This window comes from Hevea brasiliensis, chromosome 16, assembly GCF_030052815.1.
Source record: "Hevea brasiliensis isolate MT/VB/25A 57/8 chromosome 16, ASM3005281v1, whole genome shotgun sequence".
NCBI lineage: Eukaryota > Viridiplantae > Streptophyta > Magnoliopsida > Malpighiales > Euphorbiaceae > Hevea > Hevea brasiliensis.
The window spans coordinates 57,742,877-57,764,929 of NC_079508.1; the positions used below are offsets into that span (position 1 = coordinate 57,742,877).

The 22,053-nt window shown below is 35.5% G+C and overlaps 3 protein-coding genes and 1 non-coding gene across 4 annotated transcripts; 3 read left to right on the top strand and 1 right to left on the bottom strand.

Annotated features, from left to right (window-relative positions):
- The first annotated feature begins 8,732 nt into the window (after positions 1–8,732).
- On the top strand, positions 8,733–9,383 carry LOC110672546 (uncharacterized). Its single transcript, XM_021835347.2, has one exon. It carries the CDS (start codon positions 8,733–8,735, stop codon positions 9,381–9,383), a length of 651 nt encoding a protein of 216 aa, XP_021691039.2.
- A 1,872-nt stretch (positions 9,384–11,255) lies between these two features.
- Positions 11,256–12,285, top strand: LOC110672588 (uncharacterized). Its single transcript, XM_021835394.2, has one exon. The coding sequence runs from the start codon at positions 11,311–11,313 to the stop codon at positions 12,148–12,150; it is 840 nt and encodes a 279-aa protein (XP_021691086.2). The 5' UTR covers positions 11,256–11,310; the 3' UTR covers positions 12,151–12,285.
- A 2,091-nt stretch (positions 12,286–14,376) lies between these two features.
- LOC110672547 (uncharacterized) lies at positions 14,377–14,931 on the top strand. The gene has a single exon (XM_021835348.2). The coding sequence runs from the start codon at positions 14,377–14,379 to the stop codon at positions 14,929–14,931; it is 555 nt and encodes a 184-aa protein (XP_021691040.2).
- A 6,209-nt stretch (positions 14,932–21,140) lies between these two features.
- On the bottom strand, positions 21,141–21,248 carry LOC131175155 (small nucleolar RNA R71). The gene has a single exon (XR_009145317.1). It is a non-coding gene; the product is annotated as a small nucleolar RNA R71 (small nucleolar RNA).
- Between the last annotated feature and the right edge of the window lie 805 nt (positions 21,249–22,053).

Here is a 22,053-nt window from a genome sequence, read left to right on the forward strand (position 1 = left end):
TATCTCAAGTGGATATAAATGGTATGGGAGATAGCTGTTTTATTATTATTTGGTTTAGAAATTAAAATTTGAGGTCAAATTTTCTCAAAAGTGTGGATGAATGACGCGGTGCCAAATCTATATTAGACCCAAAGACTTTTGTTTCCTATTTTCATGAGGATTCTTAATTCTAATGTGATTCTTTATTTTTCCATATATATTTTATTTATATTTCCTAGTTTATTTAGAACTTTAAAATATTATTTCTATTTAATTTAATTCTTTAAATATGTTTTCTATTTATATTAGAACTCTTTAATTCATTTCAATTAGATTATGATTTAGAACTCTTTAAATACCCATTGTATTTGATTATGTACAAGTTTTCATATTTATTTCAATGAAGTTTTCCTTTTAATAAAACTGGTTTGCCTTAAATTTTGGATTGAATCTTGTTGTGCATCGCAGAAGTGTGTAAACTGCAAAGAAATAAAGTAAACATACAAAATACATATATTTACGTGGTTCACCCTCTCAACATAGGGCTACATCTACGGGCATGTCATTTTCCACTATCATCAATAAATAAATCATCATTACAATCTAATAGCTATATTACCCATAAACCCAATTACACCCAAAAGAACCCATACAATATCAAACTACTCATAGTAAATAAATTAGTTAGTTTCTCTCAGTCCCCTCTAGACATAACCAAATATATTTACTATTACAATACTACATCATAAATGGTGCATTCAACTATATAGGCAAAAGCCCTCTCACCAATGAACAAGAATCCATTCCTTTTAAATTCTATGTCCTTTCTCCACCTTAGGCTCTATGTCCTTTCTCCACCTTAGGCTGAAGCCTCTCTCCACTGCAATGGGCAAAAGCCCCTCATCAATGGGCAGAGCCAAATCTACAGCAATTGGCAAGACCCCTATCTACAATGAGCAACAGTCTCACTCTATAAGCTGAAAGCCACTCTTTTGAATGGGCAAAAGCCAAATAACTTTTTCCATCATTTTCCTATTTATAGTGTTAATTCCCTTAATCCTTATCTGATTAGAAGTTCCACTCAATTTAGGAATAATACTAAAATAAGAGTTTCACTAATTATAGGAAATATTCCTCCATCCTATTGAGAAATATTTCTCCCATTCAAATTAGGAAAAGATCTCTCTCCAAATCCCATTAGGATTTTGAGTCATAATTCTAACAATCTACACCTTGACTCAAAATCCATCAACCATTACATACCTCAAATCTTGGGTGTCTTCAAATCATCAAATCTCCATGCTTGAGCTTGAACCCTTCAAATCATTAATTCTTCAATCTTCATCTTGGGTGCATACCTCAAATCCTTGGGTGTCATCAAATCATCAAATCTTCATGCTTAAGCTTGAACCCTTTAAATCATCAATTCTTCAATCTTCATCTTGGGTGTAACTTGCTTTATTCTTCAAAAAATCTTCACGTAATCAACCATCTTAATTTTGCATCAAGAGCTCCACCTCAATTTCAACTCTCCACCACCACCACCATTATTGCATGTGTGATTTTCTACATGTCGCAACAGCTTTACCTTCAACCAAACTCACCAAGATCATACCCATGCTCTGATACCAATATGTTGTGCACCGCAGAAGCATGTAAACTGCAAAGAAATAAAGTAAACATACAAAACACCAATATTTACATGGTTCACTCTCTCAATATAGAGCTACATCTACGGGCATGCCATTTTCCACTATCATCAATAAATAAATCATCATTACAATATCATAGCTATACTACCCTTAAACCCAATTACACCCAAGAGAACCCATGCAATATCAAACTGCTCATAGTAAATATATTAGTTAGTACCTCTCAGTCTTTTCTAAACATAATCCAATATATTTACTATTATATTACTATACCACAAAGGGTGCCTTCAACTATATAGGCAAAAGCCCTCTTACCAATGGATAAGAATCTATTCTTCCACCCTCTCTCTACTACAATGGGCAAAAGCCCCTCATTAATGGGCAGAGTCAAATCCGCAGCAATTGGCAAGGCCCCACTCTACAATGGGCGACAGCCTCACTCCATGAGCTAAAAGCCACTCTCTTCAATGGGCAAAAGCCAAATAACTTTTTTTACTATTCTCCTATTTATAGTGTTAATTCCCTCAATCCTTATCTGATTAGGAGTCCCACTCAATTTAGGAATAACACTAAAATAAGAATTCTACTAATTATAGGAAATATTCCTCCATCCTATTGAGGAATATTTCTCCCATTCAAATTAGGAAAAATTCTCTCTCCAAATCCCATTAGGATTTTGAGTCATAATTCTAACAATCTACACCTTGACTCAAAATCCATCAACCATTACATACCTCAAATCCTTGGGTGTCATCAAATCATTAAATGTCCATGCTTGAGCTTGAACCCTTCAAATCATTAATTCTTCAATCTTCATCTTGGGTGCATACCTCAAATCATTGGGTGTCATCAAATCATCAAATCTTCATGCTTGAGAAATCATCAATTCTTCAATCTTCATCTTGAGTGTAACTTGCTTTATTCTTCAAAAAATTTTCACGTCATCAACCATCTTGATTTTGTATCAAGAGCTCCACCTCAATTTCAACTCTCCACCACCACCACCATTATTGCATGTGTGATTTTCTACATGTCGCAACAGCTCTACCTTCAACCAAACTCACCAAGATCATACCCATGCTCTGATACCAATATGTTGTGCACCGCAGAAGCGTGTAAACTGCAAAGAAATAAAGCAAACATACAAAACACCAATATTTACGTGGTTCACCCTCTCAATATAGGGCTACATCCACGGGCATGCCATTTTCCACTATCATCAATAAATAAATCATCATTACAATATCATAGCTATACTACCCATAAACCCAATTACACCCAAGAGAACCCATACAATATCAAACTGCTCATAGTAAATATATTAGTTAGTACCTCTCAGTCTTTTCTAAACATAATCTAATATATTTACTATTATAACACTACACCACAAAGGTTGCCTTCAACTATATAGGCAAAAGCCCTCTCACCAATGGATAAGAATCTATTCCTCTTGAATTCTATATCTTTTCTCCACCTTAGGCCGAAGCCTCTCTCCACTACGATGGGTAAAAGCCCCTCATCAATGGATAGAGCTAAATCCACAGCAATTGGCAAGGCCCCTCTCTACAATGGGCGACAGCCTCACTCCATGAGCTAAAAGCCACTCTCTTCAATGGGCAAAAGCCAAATAACTTTTTTCATCATTCTCCTATTTATAGTGTTAATACCCTCAATCCTTATCTGATTAGGAGTCCCACTCAATTTAGGAATAACACTAAAATAAGAGTTCTACTAATTATAAAAAATATTCCTCCATCCTATTAAGAAATATTTATCCCATTCAAATTAGGAAAATATCTCTTTCCAAATCCCATTAGGATTTTGAGTCATAATTCTAACAAATCTTATATTTCTTAAGATCTTTATTTTCAAGGGTTTTATCGCGTGTTGATTCTTTTTCACTACGTTAATATCCCTTAGTTTGATGAAGGGTACTCCTCCACCAAAATCTTTATTGTACCACATATGATCCACTCTACCCATCCCATGAACCACCTGTTAGGAGCTTTCCCCCAAGCACCTCCTCCAATACACAACCCTAGGCTTGAATCCTTTTGCAACGTAGTTTTTTAATGTCTCTATCTCCCATTGATGTAGGATATATATGAGTCGTATCATATGACATTGCTGCTTGTGCATTTTTAGAACTGATTATATGATCCATTTTAGTACCACTAATAATTTAGCCAGAAAATCATGTATACATGACCTTAGTCCATAGAGATTAGGCACAACAAGAGTTGACTTGAATAATCCATAAACCTAGTATTGTCAATGTGGTGCCCAAAGAACCAATAATTCCATGTGGGAGGTTGCTGTTTTGCTTAGGACATCTTTTCTACACGAGAAATTATAGGACTAAGCTATTCATCACATGTTGTAACAAGAGACAAGGCTATATTTGAGGAGAGGGAATCTGTTAATGGGATTGCTGGGAATACAAACTTATGCTTCTTAGCTTCCGCTAACCATGGCAAAGGATTGTCACATAGGAATCAAAAGAGCTTAATTTATGCAAGGAACATCACAAGATTACTATCATCCCATTTGCTGAATGGCATATTTAATTAAACATATCTATGAAGCCGATTATTTATACAACTCCTCAATAGAAAGCCCCAACACTTTGTGGACTAACTGTACATATGGTTGAACCACTTGTGCCACAGTGCTTTGTCACATGTATCAACAGTAAGCATGATTTGTAATAGGTTCTAAACTGCAAATAATGGCAAAATCTTGTTCTTCTTTATGCTGGTTTCTTTGATTGTCGAGATTGCATGCACCTAGAGGGATTGATGAAGATTTTGGGGCTTGGCATCTGCACTGATTCTTTCTCTGAATACAATTCACAGGGACATTTCATGTACAATGCACAATGTACGGCTTGAAAATTATAGGGTTGCATTCAGCAAACCATAGGAGACAAGAAGAATCATTTCCTTATTTTTGGCATGTGATGCCAACATGAGGCATTCCGATGCAATTGTTTAAATTTGCTTCTTTATGTCATTCTAGCAATTTGCTCTCTATATCATAATTTTCTATACTGTATTCTTCTGATTTCAGATTAGATAAAAAGAACAATGCCTCCTTGTCTGCCGAGGACACCAACTATACTTTCAGTACAATTTCTTTTGATTTTCAATACTTGGAGCTAACAACGCTAATTTGCCTTCGTTGATCTTACCATGAGCCTAGATTCGTGGCCGGCAATGAGCTCTAAATGATTCAACAACCTATCCTGAGCAAGCCTAATAATGTCTGAAAATGGATTTCAATCAAACACATTATTACTCAATGAATAGCACTAAATTGTGGCTCCAGAGGATGCTACTAGCAATGATAGGGGAGGCAAGGAGGCACACATCATTTTTTTGCCTGTAGCCTGTATTGTTTGTTTAAACATTAAATCAAACTTGTATCGTCTCTTATCCCACTATCACAAGATTAAAGAAAGAATTAGGTGTTGCAGATTGTTGGAGAACAATGCTGCACAGTAGTCAGAAAGCAGGGTAATTCACATGGTTATCACATGCATATTGCCTTGAAAGAACCGGTAATGCTTCAACATTGTGTTCCAATATAAAGACTGAGGAAGTTAGTCATTAACATACCCTTTTTGCATTTTGAGTTATTTTAGCTTTTACAAAACTAAAATGGCAGGCTTATCTCCATCTCCTTTCCTGCATCTTCCTGCTAGGACTATTAGCTTGCCATGTAGAGCACACCAAATTCTCTAAAATTTAATGCGATACTTAATCACCTAAAAATCTGGCAGATACTATCAGCTTCAGAAACAGCACCCTTCGGAGCAGATAGTATTCAAATTGGTCTAGTTGGTCTTGCAGAGTTGTATAACTGTGTTGATGACATTATTCTGTCTCCACATGCTCAACAAGCTCTTAGTCGCTATCAAAGTGGAAAGCTAGTGGAAGAAGCTCTTGAAGGATCGCTTACATTGCTAGATCCATGTGGCACTGCAAATGATATATTGTTGAAGATGAACGAACATGTTCTAACCCTTCAGTCAACTTTTCGCAGAAGAGGCAGAAATTCAGGCATTGAAGGTAACATTTATGCCTACATTAGCTCAAGGAAGAAGGTACAAAAGGACAAATCCAAGTGCCTTGTATCACTGAAAAAATTGAAAAGCGAAGTTTGTTGCTCTTTTCCAATTGATGCAGACCAACACGTATTGGAGCTGATAAGAGTTATAAGAGAATCAAGCAGCATCGCCATATCTATTTTTCAGTCTCTTTAGTTATTCTTTTCCATGCCAGAAATGAAGACAAAGGGTGGATGGTCATTAGTTTCAAAACTAATGCAAATAAAATCATCATCCGCTGATAAAGGACGGAAGATTATAAATGAGGTCAATAGTTTAGATCTCTGTCTTTTTTCTCTGCTTGAGAAGTTACAAGCGAATGATCCCAAAGCTGAAGTGCAAAAGATAAAAAGAATGTTAGAAACTCTAAATTCTAGCCTTGAGGCCGAATTAGAATGTATGTCTAGGTGTCTAGTACAAAATAGGGTATCTTTACTTAACATCCGCACTCAGTAGTGATCTTGAATATTTGTAAATCATAGATTGATGATGGCATCCACATTTTAAAGGATTTGAATTGCTCCAACTTTCACCTTGTATCGGACTTGACATTCAAAATGTAATCTTATAATCCAAATCAAACTGTTAATTAGAGTGTTCCAACTGTGTTGCCTATTTTTTGTTACTATTACTGTAATTAGTTCTGTAATTTTGCAGGATAGGAACAGTGAGACCTAAAAATATTTAACAAGATCTGTCAAATTGTCTGTGAAGATTCCGAAGTGTCTAAAAAGACTTCTGATCTAGTCCCTAACCATCTAGAGCTACTAATCCACAGTTTTTACAGAGGAAAACCAAAGCTGCTGTTCTAATTCTTCCTGTGTGATTCCCCAGTTCTTTTTGCAATTAGATGTCAGTCCAGTTTCTGTCTTTGCTTTAAGAATCATGTTGGACGTGCATCTGATTTGCATTAAAAAGGGGAAGGCGGGGGTTTCAATTACAATTTATCATCATGAAATGCAATTACTGGTTCTATTCATTGACAAGAACAGTTCCATTAAAGTTTTCATTATGTTCCATTGATTTTACAGTTAATTAGAGCTTACATTTGGACATTATGGCTTTGTTTCCATGCCTGGTTAATAGGAACCTGCTACTATCTTGCTCCTACTGCACAAGCCACATCATAAGAGAGCACCACCTGTCCCCAGAAGCCACAAACAGGATTCACCTGCAATGTCTTCACAGCTTTAACAAAAACAATCAGTAGCAGGTGAATACATGTGTTGAGACCGAAAGCAGCAAATGTGTCTTTATGCTTACGGTAGTTGAGAAAATTAAAAAATTAAGAAAAATTCTGAATGCATTTAATATTGAAGTTTAGTAGAGCATTAGCAAACAAAATGCAGACAAGACAAATACAAACCACTCCTGCACACACAATATATTAGTGGTTTGACCTGCAATAATGATCTTGAAATTCTACCCATAATGCATTATCCATCTACTTTCTTAATTTCAACAGATCTCTGGATCTTGATTTGTTTAGTAAATTTTTCTGTTCTAGTTTCTTGAAATTGAGACAAAACGGGCAGGTCATTTTTTAGACCACCTTATCTCTAGCTTGCTGTGAAAACTGAAAAGATACCATGTTAGATCAGTCAGCTTGCCCTTCAAGATCCCATACCATTCTTAAAATTGAAGAGGAGCTTTACAAGCTCAAATCATGGAAGGCATCATCAACTTCAACTCTTATTGGCCTGTATGACTGTATGGACTACAAGACTTGTACGAATGTATGCATGATCTATTTAATAATACTATGGCATCAATTTAGGGTATATATATATATATATTAATCAAGATTAATGAAAATGAAATATTAATATAATTTAAGTCAATAATTAAATTATATCTTTTAAAAATATTTAAAGAACGATTTACATTTGAGAAAACAAAGTCTGATTTAATCTGTAAAGATAATGAAATGACAGATTGTGTGCTTATAATGCGGCTTTTTGACAGATCTATAATAGCTGAGCAAAGTAATCCCTTTTGGTGAGAAAAACTATCTAATTCGGATCAGTTTTTGTGCCAATTTGTATTGACTAATTGTTTGCTTTTGCTTTGTATGAGGAAAACGATGATGAGCAATTTGAATAGCTGAGCAAACTTCTACATGACACCTTATTTCTTCAAGGAGCACCAGAAACTAAAGAGCAGTGCACACGTGTTACCGACATGCACGATTGCAGAGAAAATTGAGGCAATGAGATTGCTAAATATTGCAGGCTATTTCAGCAATCAAGCTCAATAATGAATGCAAGCCACTCGTGCACGCAATAGAATAGTACCTCAAACCACGCATGAGACTAATATTCTAATCATGCACCATCCATATATAAATATCATATTTTATTTTAATATCTGCAGATCTACATTTGCATTTTTTAGTGTATCTTTGGAGATATCAAAGCTATATGTTGCTATAATTAAAGGTAGGGAGGGTAAATGTGGCAGTAGGGGAGGCAAAATTGGGGATAGAGTCATCTTGGTATCTTCATATCAAACACACAAATGACAAAAAGGCAGGACAACTCATACCTATACTATAATTGTGGAGGACTTCAAAGCTAAAAGCATCACATTATTGGAGCTATGTTGGCCAAGGATGTGACCTGATAACCATATTCGAAGGACTGACCACATTGGCTTCACATGCTTACCACATTGACAGAACTGGTCTTCTCTCTAATAAATTCCTGCACACCTATATATATACAGATGCTTATAGCTGGTTAAACCATCTAAACATCAAGCTTTCTGTTGAGAGCTTCTTGTGAAAAGAAAATAAGAGAGCAGCCATGGCTAGCAAGTATGAAATTAGATCAATTAGCTTACCTCCAAGATCCCATCCTACCGCCCTTAGCATTGAAGAAAATCTGAACAAGCTCAAAACATGGGAGGCATCATCAACATCTACATCAGGGTCAATTTGCATTGGCCTGTCAGGACTAGAAGACTTGTGCATAGGCGTGAACCATCTGTTCAACATGTCATCAACACAAGAAGTCCTCTCTTACTATCAAAAGGAAAAATGTCTCCACAATTTGTTGGATGGATCTGTGAGGATTTTAGATATTTGTGGAATTACAAGGGATGTAATGTTACAATTTAAGGACCAAGTTCAAGCTCTTCAATCTGCACTACGCAGGAGAAAAGGATATTCCAGCATCGAAGGCAGTATAGCTAGTTATTCTTGCTTCACAAAGAAGATGAAAAAGGAGGCAAAAAAGTCAATTGCTGTACTGAAGCAAATGGGCAGCAAACTTAAGGCATCTCCACTTCAAGATCATCACTTGATTCAGTTGTTTAAAGAGGTTATTGCAATGAGTAGTTCTGTCTTCCAATCCCTGTTTTCGTTCTTGTCAACATCAAAACCAAAACAAAATAGGTGGTCTATGGTTTCGAAATTGATGCAAAAGGGAGCACAAGCATGTGAAGAAAAGCAAGAAATTGTGAATCAGTTAGAAAGTGTTGATGCTGCATTAAGCGAGAAGCCTCATTTTGGGCAGATGCAAATTGCACAGAAAAGGCTGGAGGCTTTGGAGATCAGCATTCAAGACATTGAGAATTGCTTGGAAAGTGTGTTCAAGCACTTAATTAAAACAAGAGCCTCAATTTTGAACATTATCTCCCAATAAACCCTTCTCTACACTGATTTCTACCAATATCCTGTAAAAAGGCATCCAAATTTTAGAGGATCTGCCAAGGGATTTCAATTTCCAAATCCGAATCTTTTGTATATAAGTCAAATTTTATGACTAATACAATGAAATACAAAAAAGTTTTATGGCAAATTTTTTGATGATTTATTTTCTTGCTTTCCCTATATCAAGTAAAAGATGAGAAAAAATTACTAACTTCTGAAATTTCCTTCCGCACCTGCAATCTGGTTGATGAACTGTGCCAACTGCCAAGGACTTGGAACTAATAGATGAATTCAATGTAAAAAAATGCAATACTAACTGTCTCAGGCAGAGATGGAAAATGGTATGATGGACTCACAAATCTAAAGTTAACACAAACACAAAATAGAGAAGAAAAATATAATACAAAATTTATGTAGTTTGACTGTACACCAGTGTGAAAAGTTACAAAAAATTAAAAGAACAAGTTACAATTTATATGAACTCTCCAAAACCTAAATGCAGTGTGACGCTGAAAACTTTTCAGGTTGAGTCACAATGTGGATGCAATAAAAAATTATATGTAAAATACAAAGCCATATCATAACAGAACAACAATATGATAAATATATCAGTCCAGAGTTCTGCAAATTTTATTATCTTTGATTTTAAGGGTTGTCATCTTCGTTAAATTTAAGCCTCATTTAATTCAATTAGGCCTTCTAATCTTTAACTCTACAATATTATAAGCTGCAATTTACTGTCAATTTAGAGAGAGAAAAAATTCACAGCATAGATCTGTTTTTTGCGGTAGGACTCAATTTAAAGAAATTATTTGAGCAAATAGATGCTATTTATGCATGCTTTTGAATCCTAACCTCTGCAAACATTAAAAGCCTTCTTTGTTGCATTCAAATTTTGCTTCAATGAGCCATTTTCTTGGTTCAATCTAGGAATATGATCCTGTCAAACTGAGCTACCAAAGCGTTCTTTGCAAGTTAACACTTAGAGAAACATATAAAACAAAACCCATACTAGAGAAACGGTGACATTGAACAAAGGGCAACCTGCAAATTTGACATATTGAAACTATTTGCCATTTAATCTTTGTTGAATTAATTTGAAATAAATCATTTGGAAGAAAAGAATTCTCACACAGTCATACATAAATTATATTTCTTTTATTCCAAACATGATAATTGGTGAAAAAAAAAATCAATTCAATTGAACTCTCACAAAATTCTACATTCCATAAGAAATTTTTGTACAATAGGTAATAGCTCTGAGCCCGTTGAATTTCTCATACCAAGCGTTTACTCTGCAATATGAACAACAAAGGACAAGTTTCCTTTCCCCTCTCAACTTTTTATTTTTCTTTTATGATTTAAAGATCCAGTCTTTGTTTTCTTTTTCTTTTATGATTAAATATGATCCAAAGATTGAAAACCACTCGTGCATTAGGTATAGAATAATGCCTCGACCGATGTATGCACCTATTATTCTAATCGCCATCTATATATAATCTCATATGCATCCATTGCAGATCTAGATTTCTTTTTCTTTTTTTTGGGAGATAAACAGCTACAACTTTTATACTAGAAATTGGAGAAGGTAATGTACTAATGTGGCAGTAGGGGAGACAAAACTGGGATGACCTTGTTATCTGCAATGCATATCAAACACGCAAATGACAAAATAGCAGGACAACTCATACCCATATCATAATTGTGGAGAATTTGAAAGCTAGAAGCATCTTATAATTGGAGCTGTGTTGGCCAAAGATGTGACATGGTAACCGTATTCGAAGGAGAGATCACGTTGGCTTCACATGCTTCCACATTAATTGACGTCAATAGCTCTTTGCGCCCCTATATATACAAACTCATTTAATTGGTTAAACCATCTAAACATCAAGCCTTCCTGTTAAAAGATAAGAACAACCATGGCTAATAGTTACCATGTTAGATCAATTAGCCTGCCTTCAAGATCCCATCCTACCACCCTTAGAGTCGAACAGGAGCTGAACAAGCTCAAAACATGGGAGGCATCATCAACATCTACATCAGGGTCAATTTGCATTGGCCTGTCAGGACTAGAAGATTTGTACAAAGGAGTGAATGATCTACTCAGCATGTCATCAACACAGGAAATCCTCTCTCACTGTCAAAATGAAAAATGTCTTGAAAATTTATTGGATGGATCAGTGAGGCTTTTAGATATTTGTGGAGTCACGAGGGACTTCTTGTTACAATTTAAGGAGCAAGTTCAAGCTCTTCAATCTGCACTACGCAGGAGAAAAGGAGATTCTAGCATTGAAAGCAGTATAGCTAGTTATTCTTGCTTCACAAAGAAGATAAAAAATGAGGCAAAAAAGTCAATTGCTGTACTGAAGCAAATGGACAGCAAACTTAAGGCATCTTTACTTCAAGATCACCACTTGATTCAATTGTTTAAAGAAGTTATTGCAATGAATAGTTCTATCTTCCAATCCCTCTTCTTATTCTTGTCAACATCAAAGCCAAAACGCAGTAGGTGGTCTACAGTTTCGAAGTTAATGCGCAAGGGAGCAATAGCTTGCGAAGAAAAGCAAGAAATTGTGAATCATTTACAAAGTGTTGATGCTGCACTAAGCGAGAGGCCTCATCTCGAGAAGATACAAATTGCACATCAAAGGTTGGAGGCTTTGGAGGCCGGCATTGAACATATCGAGAATTGCTTGGAGAATGTGTTCAGGAACTTGATTAAAACAAGAGCCTCCATTTTGAACATAATCTCCCAATAGAGCCTTCATAATATTGATTCTGATTTCTACCCCAAATCCTGGAAAGGCATCAAAATTTTAGAGATCTGCCAAACCTATGTACATAAATCAAATAATTTGACTATACAATGAAATACAGAAAAGTTTTGTGGTCCATTTTGTGATGATTAATTTCTTTTCTTTTTTTTGTTTTCTTGCTTTCCCATTATCAGTTAAAACAACAAGATAACCAGAAAAATTGTGAGGAGAAATAAATTGATCCTAAATTTCCTTATGTGCCTGCAAGCTGCTATCTCATTGATAAAGTGTACCCAGGATTTGGAACTAGTAGATGAATGTAATTTAAATAAATGCAACAAAAATTGTGTCAGGCAAAGATGCCAGAATAATAGAGTCAATATATCCATCATGAGTTCTGTTAATTAGTCCTTGATCTAAGGCTTGTAATCGTTTGATTAAATATAAAAGGTTTATTTAATACAACCAGAGCTTCTAATTTTTAACTCTATAATAGTAGAAGCTTCATCTACAGTCAATTTGAAGAAAAATACAACCAGAGCTTCTAATTCTTTACTCTATAATAGTAGAAGCTTCATCTACAGTCAATTTGAAGAAAAACTCAAGTTCATTATGCAACAGCTTGTGACCATGCACTGAGGACAGAGAAAATCGGGAAAATATTCAAGTTTATCCTAGTGCACAAGTTAGAACCTGTGAGAACTTCCTGTTACACCAAAGCCCACCCTCAAAAGCAGTCAAATATTGCATGGCATCTTAACTACTTGCACCATAACTCTGTTGCAGGGGATCACCTGAGCATGGAAATCATGCTATCCGTGTTTTGAATTCTTGCCTCATATGCAGCAGATTCTGCAAGACAAAAAAATTCTTTTAAAAATGTAAGGCCGCAAAAGATTACGAGAAATGTGGCTTAAAATCCTATTTATTAAATCAATGTGCAACTATTAACTATTATTTTTAAGGAATGGCTCATAAATTTATTATTGTGTGTGTGAATTTCCTCATACGTATTTTATATGTTTATTGAGTTTAAAATCTCTAAGGTCTCAAAGCATGATGATGATGTATTCTTGGTTTACTTTTTCTTTTGATTTCCTACTATTTTACCATTTGCTACGTGTCGAAGACGAAGCGAGCAATGTGGAACTCAAGGCAGGGAAATCATATGATAACAAAGAAGTTGATTATCCTTTACTCCAACATGTGGTTCATGGTTCCGCAAAGAACTTGATATCTGGGCATGAAGTTTTTAACAACTTTTTTGGTTTCTTTACCAAGGAAAGGCACTCTTAAATTATTGCAATAAGATTCCTAGCAGTAGGTAAAAAATTTCAGAATTACAGAACCAGAGGACCCTATCCGCATTATTCTACATAATCATTCTCCAATACTGTTGAAATCTTCAAATTTTTCTCAAATGACTCCCCCCTTTTCAAAATTTCCAATGTAAAAATCTTAATTTTTTTTTTAACCAGAGAGAGATATCAGAGACCTAATACAGGAGAAATTAGCATCCATGCATGATAGTACAGAAGTATGATTAATTCATAGATTAAGTACAAATCCTAAGATCTGTGCATCATAATTATATAATCAATTACCAGACTTTTGTCAGGTGGGCAGCAATCCTTGAAGTGAAGGGGACATAGTGAGAACATGCCACTCGTGCAGGAATAAACTGATGATATTATCTTCATATTTGTTAATGCTAACCACCGTATGCATATATATTTTGAAACTGATTAATATATAATTAAGGTTTCTAATCTTCCCGGATCTCAATATCTAAAGTTTCAAGGTTCTTCACATCCAGAGAACCTGGAAGGATAATTTTTCAATCATATAAATTTCCACGAACTGAAAAAAAGAAACGGCTAGATTTTGGCAGCAGGTAAAGACGATGCATGAGAAGGAGAGAGAGATAATCCTATTTGAAATTTTTTAGAGTAATGTAACAATGAGATGCATTGTATTGAAATAACAATTTTGAGATTGCATTAAGTAAGAAGAACTTGTCTTTTTATCTTTGGTGCAAGACATGACAACAAAACTATTCCATTGAATAATCCCCAGAGGCTTTCCACATTGGCGTGATGTTAGGACCTACAGGGCTCTTTTAGTCTCCCTCCTGTTCCACCTTCACTAATTGGCAGTAGTATAAGTATCTGATAATTGATCATATAGCTGCTTCAGATTTAACCATTTCATATGCTAATGAGAGTAACTATGTCTGCTTTCTCACCCAAGCTTACTCATGTTCGTTCTATTAGCTTTCCTGCTAAATCTCCTCCTAAAATATGCAAACTTGAAGAAGAGCTGAACACGCTTAGTTCTTGGGAGGCATCATTGGCGAATGCAGAAACAATCCATGCTCGTCTTTCTGGCCTTGGAGAGATATACAGATGCATAGAGGATCTGCTAAATTTGACAGCAACTCAACAAGCTCTAGCACAACATCAAGAGGAGAAATGGGTAGGTGACATGTTAGATGATTTGATTAGGTACTTAGATGTATGTAGCAAGACAAGAGACGCTATTTTGTTGATGAAAGAAAGTGTTCAAGAACTTCAATCAGCTCTTCGAAGAAGCAAAGATGGAGGAGAGTCGAGCATTGAAAGCAATATCATTGCTTATATTTTCCGCAGAAAGAAGATGAAAAAGGAGACAGCAAAGTCTCTCGCATCATTAAAGCAGGACAGCATTTTTGCAGAGCCTGCTCTTCTAACTTCAAATGATCATTATCTATCTGCAGTAGTGAAAGCCCTCAAAGAGGCAAGCTAGATCACCGTTTCCATCTTTAGTTCGCTCTTGTTGTTCCTCTCTGTACCAATCCTGAAACCAAAGCCCAGTAAATGCTTTTTGCTTTCCAAATTGGTGCACAAAGGCGTAGTAGCATTTGAAGGGCAACCAGAGAACATGAATGAGTTAGAGAATTGGATCTTGCACTTACCAAGCTGTTGGTGACTAATCCAAGCAAAGATTTAGAGTTAGAGCCACAGAAGATAGAAGCTGCACAGAAAATGCTGGAAATTTTGGATATCACCATCCAAGAATTCGCAAAGGAGTTGAAATGCTGGTTTAGGCACTTAATCAATGCTAGAGTTTCCCCCCTGAACATACTCTCTCACCAGTTAGTGTAATTTTAACTTCCATTTGTATAATTTTAACTTCCATTTGTATCACTACAGCATCCTCAATTTTTAGGAGAATCTTCTTTTTCTCAATCAAATGTACAATGATGTTGATGAATGTCATTTGACATCAGAAGATTATAATAAAATTCAAATTGTATAGAAACTCTTTATTCATAAAAGCAGTTCGTAGAACAGAACATACCACAATAGCAAAGCCATCTATCTAGCCGGCATTATTATTGTATCATTTGGCTTTATCTAACCAGCATTATTTTCAGTATCAGATTAAAGACCTTAGCATTCCTTTTACTAAGAAGGAGTAACCATCTGCAAGCACCACCCAGCTAACCTTCATTTCTGCAAACCCAGTTGCAGACCTGGTTTCTGAAGCATACACATTTAAAATTTTATAATTTAATCCCACAATAATATAAAGTCCCATTAAATGAAATATTTGAGTTAGTTAAAAAAAATTAAAACGAAAATATTTTTTGACTGAGGTTGATGTTATAATCATATTTTAAAAACTCATCTGTAAAATTAATAATATTTTTTTTCTTAATTTTCAAGTTGGCATATATAGGTTTGTATGTATAGGATAAATTGAATGTTCCATGCAAATAACGTGAAATAAATAAAGTTGTTTGCAAGGCTTGAATCAGAAACAACGAAGTCCATCACTTACGCTCCTTGCTGTTCTTGGATTGGAATTGTATTGTTCTGAAGTAAAATCTGACGGCATCGCATCTGGATTTAATCACAATGTACGCTCACAATCACAATGGGACCCACCAACCACGTACTAGGTAACATAATGGCTATTTTTCCTCTGTAACCCATGGAACTCATCACAGTTCACAATTAATTTTTACAAATTAGAATGGAATATTACAACGTTTCACTAATGAAATTTTCCTCTCGCAGCCCATCCAAATCGTCCGATCAATATCAAGAAAATTAATAAAAATTATTACAAGTAGATCGTTAATCCTGAAAGTAAAACACCCCATTGTCTGCCTCTCTATTCACGGGACCGTCACAGCCATGACCGTCGCGAGTGTGGCCATTTCTCGCACCAAGAAACTCATGAAGCTCACTCTCTCCATTTTTAGCCAGAGCTTTAGCTCCTCTAGACGGTACATTTCTTTTCTCAACTACATTTTTATGCCTCTCCTTTTGGTTGCCCAGAAAATTTGTTTACTTTTTCTTGCGTCTAGCTGTTGGAATATTGTTTTATGCGCTGATTTTTTGTTTATTTGTGTTGTGTCTTTTTTTTTTTTTTTGGGGGGGGGGGGGGGGGGTGGTGGAGGGGGTGAGTGGGGATAGGAAAACGGCGGCGAAGATGGCAGTGGCGAGGATAAAGTTGCTGAGGAACAAGAGAGAGGTGGTGGTGAGGCAGATGAGAAGATACATTGCATTGCTTCTTCAGTCTGGTGAAGACGCCACTGCTAGTATCCGGGTGCAGCTTTATCTTATTTATATTGCCCTTCATCGGATAATATTAATTTAGTTAGGTTGGGAATTTGTTCTCTTTTGGCTTCACGAACTCTGCTTAAGCTTTATTTTCGGTCATTGTTATTGTATTTAATATATTGACATTGTTATTGTATTTAATATATTGACTATGTGATTAATTATGTTGGAGAACTAATATGCTTCTGAGAAAAACCCACTTGGATTATATGGTAAAAGTTCTTACTTTTCCCCTAGATGCATTTGTTTCCCCCTATTTTTGGGGCGGGAATACTATATTTAATCAGGTTAGATGAATTTTCAAATTTGATTATTCCATTTGTTTATTGAGTTGTTGAGTTAACCCCTTGAACCTAGCTAAATCTTGCACTAGCAGATTGTTTTATCAGATGAAATGCGGAACTGTGATTTAGAGGAATTACTTGTTGTCTCTAGGAACTGGAAATGGGAGTTCAAACTCCTCTTAATTAACAAAAATTTTGGTGATGAAAACCATATGGGTCGGAATCTTGTGATGATTGGGTATTACTTTCAAGTGTTATTCAACAGTATTTGCAATGGAATTCAAATTTAGGAATATTGTGTTTTATGGCAACATTTGTGCTCTTGTTAGACATTGCTCAGAGTAAGACCATTTTAGAGTTGCAATGGTGAAGCTCGCCATGCAATGAATTGTAGTCAATATTGTTGTCATTCTGCATTTCCCTGCAGCACTAATTAAGTATCTAGAATAAGGATAATTTACGCTCATTTTAATTGGGGCATCCAAAAACACTGCCTCTCAGCAAATATAAAACTTCAATGCTTTGATGAAAACTTTCAAGTATTTTTACAGTTTTAACTGTTTGTGAAATACAAAATCACCGCCCCTCAGCAAATATAAATCTCAATTCTTTGATGACAACTCGTAAGTATTTTAAAGTTTTAACTGTTTGTGAAATACAATTCTTTCCGAGGTCAAAAGGAGACAGCCTCATCTTCTGTTAGTTTCATGAACAAAACACATTAAAGTGTAGCCTTACACAAGCTTCTCTTTCTTTTCAAAACTTTTGGTTCAGTCAAAAAAGATAATTTGAAATCTTATTTCAAAAGAAATATGCCTTAATGACCATACATCTGATGTATTCCCATTTGTGATTAAGAGTATGGAGGGAATAAAATGTGGACAAGGCACATTGCAATACTTTCTCAAGAGTTGATTTTTAGTACCTAGCTCTGTCTTGAACATCATTTCTGTGATTAGATATGGGGGTCAGGAATTAGGAACAGATCATCATGAAATGTAATGATACAAGCTGATATAATTGTCAAGGAGTTATGTTCCCTTACAACATGATTGTGGATTGACGTAACTTGCAAATAAGTTTCATGGTGTTGAAGGTTGAGCATGTAATAAGAGAACAAAATGTTTTGGCTGCAAATGAGTTTGTTGGGCTCTTGCGTGAGTTAGTTGTGGCCAGACTTACACTAATTGCAAAGCAAAGGTGAGAATAATAGAATCATTTACTAGCACATGTACATGGAGTTCTGATGTTGATTTGACTTGTTCCAGAGAATGCCCAGCAGACCTGAAAGAAGGGATTGCCAGGATAATATTTGCATCACCAAGGTGCTCTGAAATTCCAGAATTAGTGGCAATGAGGAATATATTTAAGAGGAAGTATGGGGAAGATTTTGTATCTGCAGCCATTGATCTGCGACCCAATTGTGGTGTAAATCGAATGGTAAGTACTCTGTTATCAAGAAATTAAAACTTTCTAAAGTTTCAAATTTAAGCATTTATCGTCCACTGGATTGACATCGTCTAATTTTTTACTAACTAAATGGATCATAACGGCATAAAGCTGGTGCTAATTTAGGATTAGTTGGAAAATTGTCTTCTCTTAGCCACTCAAGGAAAATATTAATTGAGTGCCTTCTTTTCTTGTAGTTAATTGACAAGCTTTCTGTTAGAACTCCTACTGATGAAGTCAAGTTGAAAGTTATGGAGGAAATTGCAAAAGAATACCAAATTGAGTGGGATACAGCAGAATCTTGATGCACACATTTTGCATAGTCATTTAGGTCTAATTTTACAATCATTTTATTTGGTTATTAGTCATTTTTAGCTAATTTCATTAGTTAATTAGTTAGTTTTTCATAGTTGTCAATTTTGCACTAATTTGTAATTTTTACTTTGTTTTGTAGGAAAAATGGTATTTTTGAAGGACTAAAGAGAATTTTGTCATTAAGGAGTGTCTTCTACAGCAAAAAGAGGTCAAAAACAAGTTTTCAAGCTGAAATATGCATTGACCAAACTGTGCATAACTTGCCGCATAAGCTATGCAGATCTGCATAAGGAGGAAGATCACTGTTCCAGAGCAAATTAAATGTGCATAAGGAGATCGATAGCTTATGCACATTCTCACCTCCCTTATGCACATTCACGAAATTGTGCATAACCTATGCACTAAGTCATGCAACCGCATAAGTGACCCGTAATCACCAAAATCGCATAATGGATCGCATAACTTATGCATCCACTTATGCGATCCATAAAGAGTTCATTAATGAGCTGGCAGAAGCTTCCCTTCATGTATTCCTCCTAGACCATACTATTTTAGGGCTCCATGTCAGAAAAATGCTATATAGAGTCTCATTTTCCCATTTAAAAGAGGGGGGGCAAGGAGCAAAGAAGAAGAAGAGGAGGTGAAAGTGAATTTGAGGAGTCATTTTCACATACCAAACCAATTTCAACAAATATTTGCAGATTTCTTTCTTTCTTTACACTTTTCTACATTTCTAGTGTTTAATTCCTTACTTCTTAGCTTAGATTAAAGCTTTATTTCCATTTAAACTCATCATATCTTGTAAAGCATTATGGATAGTGAGTAGTTTACTTTTGATTCTGGAGTAAGGGTTGTAATATTTGAGATATTTTGTGGGTTTTGATTGGGTAATCCATATTTTGTGGTCTTAATGAGTTTTATTCATTTCTTATATGCTTAATGACATGCTTAATGTAGGATCCCATTGAGTAATGTTCTTAATCCATGGTTGAAGCACCGAAAGGAGAAGGCCTTGTGATAGATAATCAGGAAATTGGACTTAATTAACTTAGACCTAGAAATAGGCTAAGGATTAAGAGGATTCACAGATTAATTAAGGAACTTAATGGGTCTTAATTAATTCTAACTCCACGAAAGTAGGATTAGTTTGATTAAGGCGCTCTTTGTCTCACTCGAAAGGGAATTCAAAGGATTTAAGAATTAATCTCCTTAAAACTCATAAGTTTCATAAGATTGGACAACCAATTTAAAATCCCAGAATAGCTCGAATATGAAATCCCGAACTCCGGAATCACCTTTTTACCATTGTTAATTTCTAATCGAATTTAATCATTTGCCATTTTAAATATTGCCATATTTGAACTTGCTTATTTCAATTTGATACAATTTTAGTTTAATTAACACATTGTTGAATAGAATATTAATTTTGCACATTTAGACTTCATACTCCATTACCCATTAATTCATTATTTTAATTTCATAAATACTTCAATTTAGTCAACTTTTATATCGAAAATTCAATCATTAACACAACTCCTCGTGGGATCGATATTTTTCTATACTACTTGTACGACCCGTGCACTTGCGGTTGGGACGCATCAAGTTTTTGGCGCCGTTGCCGGGGAGTTGTTAGTTTAAGATTGAGTTTTTGATCATTTTAGTTGTTTTTAGTTTTATCTTTGTTATCTTTTCATTTTGTGTTTGTTTGTTCTTTTTCAGGTACTTTAATTTTTTTTATGAGAAGAGCTAGAAGCACAACTGACACAACCTTACTGTTCAATCCTGAAATTGAGAAATTTTGTAAAGCCAACAAGAAAGAAACCAGAAAAAGAAAGGAAGCTTTGAGAGAAACCGAAATTGAAGCAGACATGGCTGATGAAAGAGTTAGAATTGGTGTTGGGAATGCTGGAAATGGTCAAAACAATGAAAATGAAGCCCAAGGTGAAGAAGTTGTTAATGCAAACGTGCCTAGGGGAAGTATGATGGATCATGCTTTTCCTAGTTTTGATGACTTGAGAGAGAGTATAGCAAGACCAAGAATTGATGCAAATAGTTACAAGATGGATTTTGGAGTTCTTCAAATGATTCAAAACTCTCAATTTGGAGGACATCCTTCTGAAAATCCACACACACATTTGAAGAAATTTGCTATGATTTGCGACATGCAAAAACAACCTGGAGTGTCTGATGATGCAGCAAGATTGAAGCTATTCCCGTTCTCTTTGAAAGATAGAGCATTGGACTGGCTTGATTCTTTACCTCACAACTCCATTACAAATTGGGAGCAACTCACTGATGCATTTCTTGCACAATATTTTCCACCTGGAAAAACTCAAGAGTTGAGGAATCAAATGACAGCTTTCAGACCAAGAGAAGATGAAACTCTTTATGAGTCATAGATGAGATGGAAGGAATTGAAAAGATTATGCCCACATCATGCCATTCCAAAATGGATAATAAATCAGAATTTCTACACAAATGTCACTCCTGCAATCAGAGGAATCATTGATGCTCAAACAGGAGGAGAATTTATTATTAAGCATGAAGATGAAGCTTATGAGCTATTGGAGAAAATTGCAAAGAACACTCATCTTTGGAGTAGTCCAAGAGGACCAGCTCCAACTCAGAAAAGGCAAGCTGCTGGAATGTATGATCTTGATCCATTCAATATGATTAATGCAAAATTTGATGCACTTACAAATGTCCTTGCTAAGAAGATGGAAGACCTGAGTATGTTGGTTAGTTCATCATCATCAGCTGGAAGTTCACAACAAGTGGCTTATGCAGAGGAAACAACCAGCTGTGGAGTAGATTATGGAGAACAAGCAGCATATGTTGGTAATTATGGAAACAAGCAAATGGGGAATCCTTATTCTCAAACTTACAATCCAAATTGGAGGAATCATCCCAACTTTTCATGGGGCAATCAGCAAGGTCAAGTTCAAAATCAGAATTTTCAACCACAACAGCAGAGTCAAGTTCCATATCAGCAAAATAGGCAACCATTGCCTAATTTTCAGCAGAAAAATATGAACCCTCCACCAAAACAGCAAGAACGAAATTCCACCACTGAAGCTTTATTGCAGCAGATACTTGCCAACCAAAATAAGCATGATGAGGAGATGAGAGAGGTGAAAGCAAGGCTGGAACAGATGCAAACACACAGAATCTTTGGAAAACCAGATTGCACAACAAGCATCTTCCTCAAGTGCCAAATCTTTTGGAAAGCTTCCAAGTCAACGAGAAAA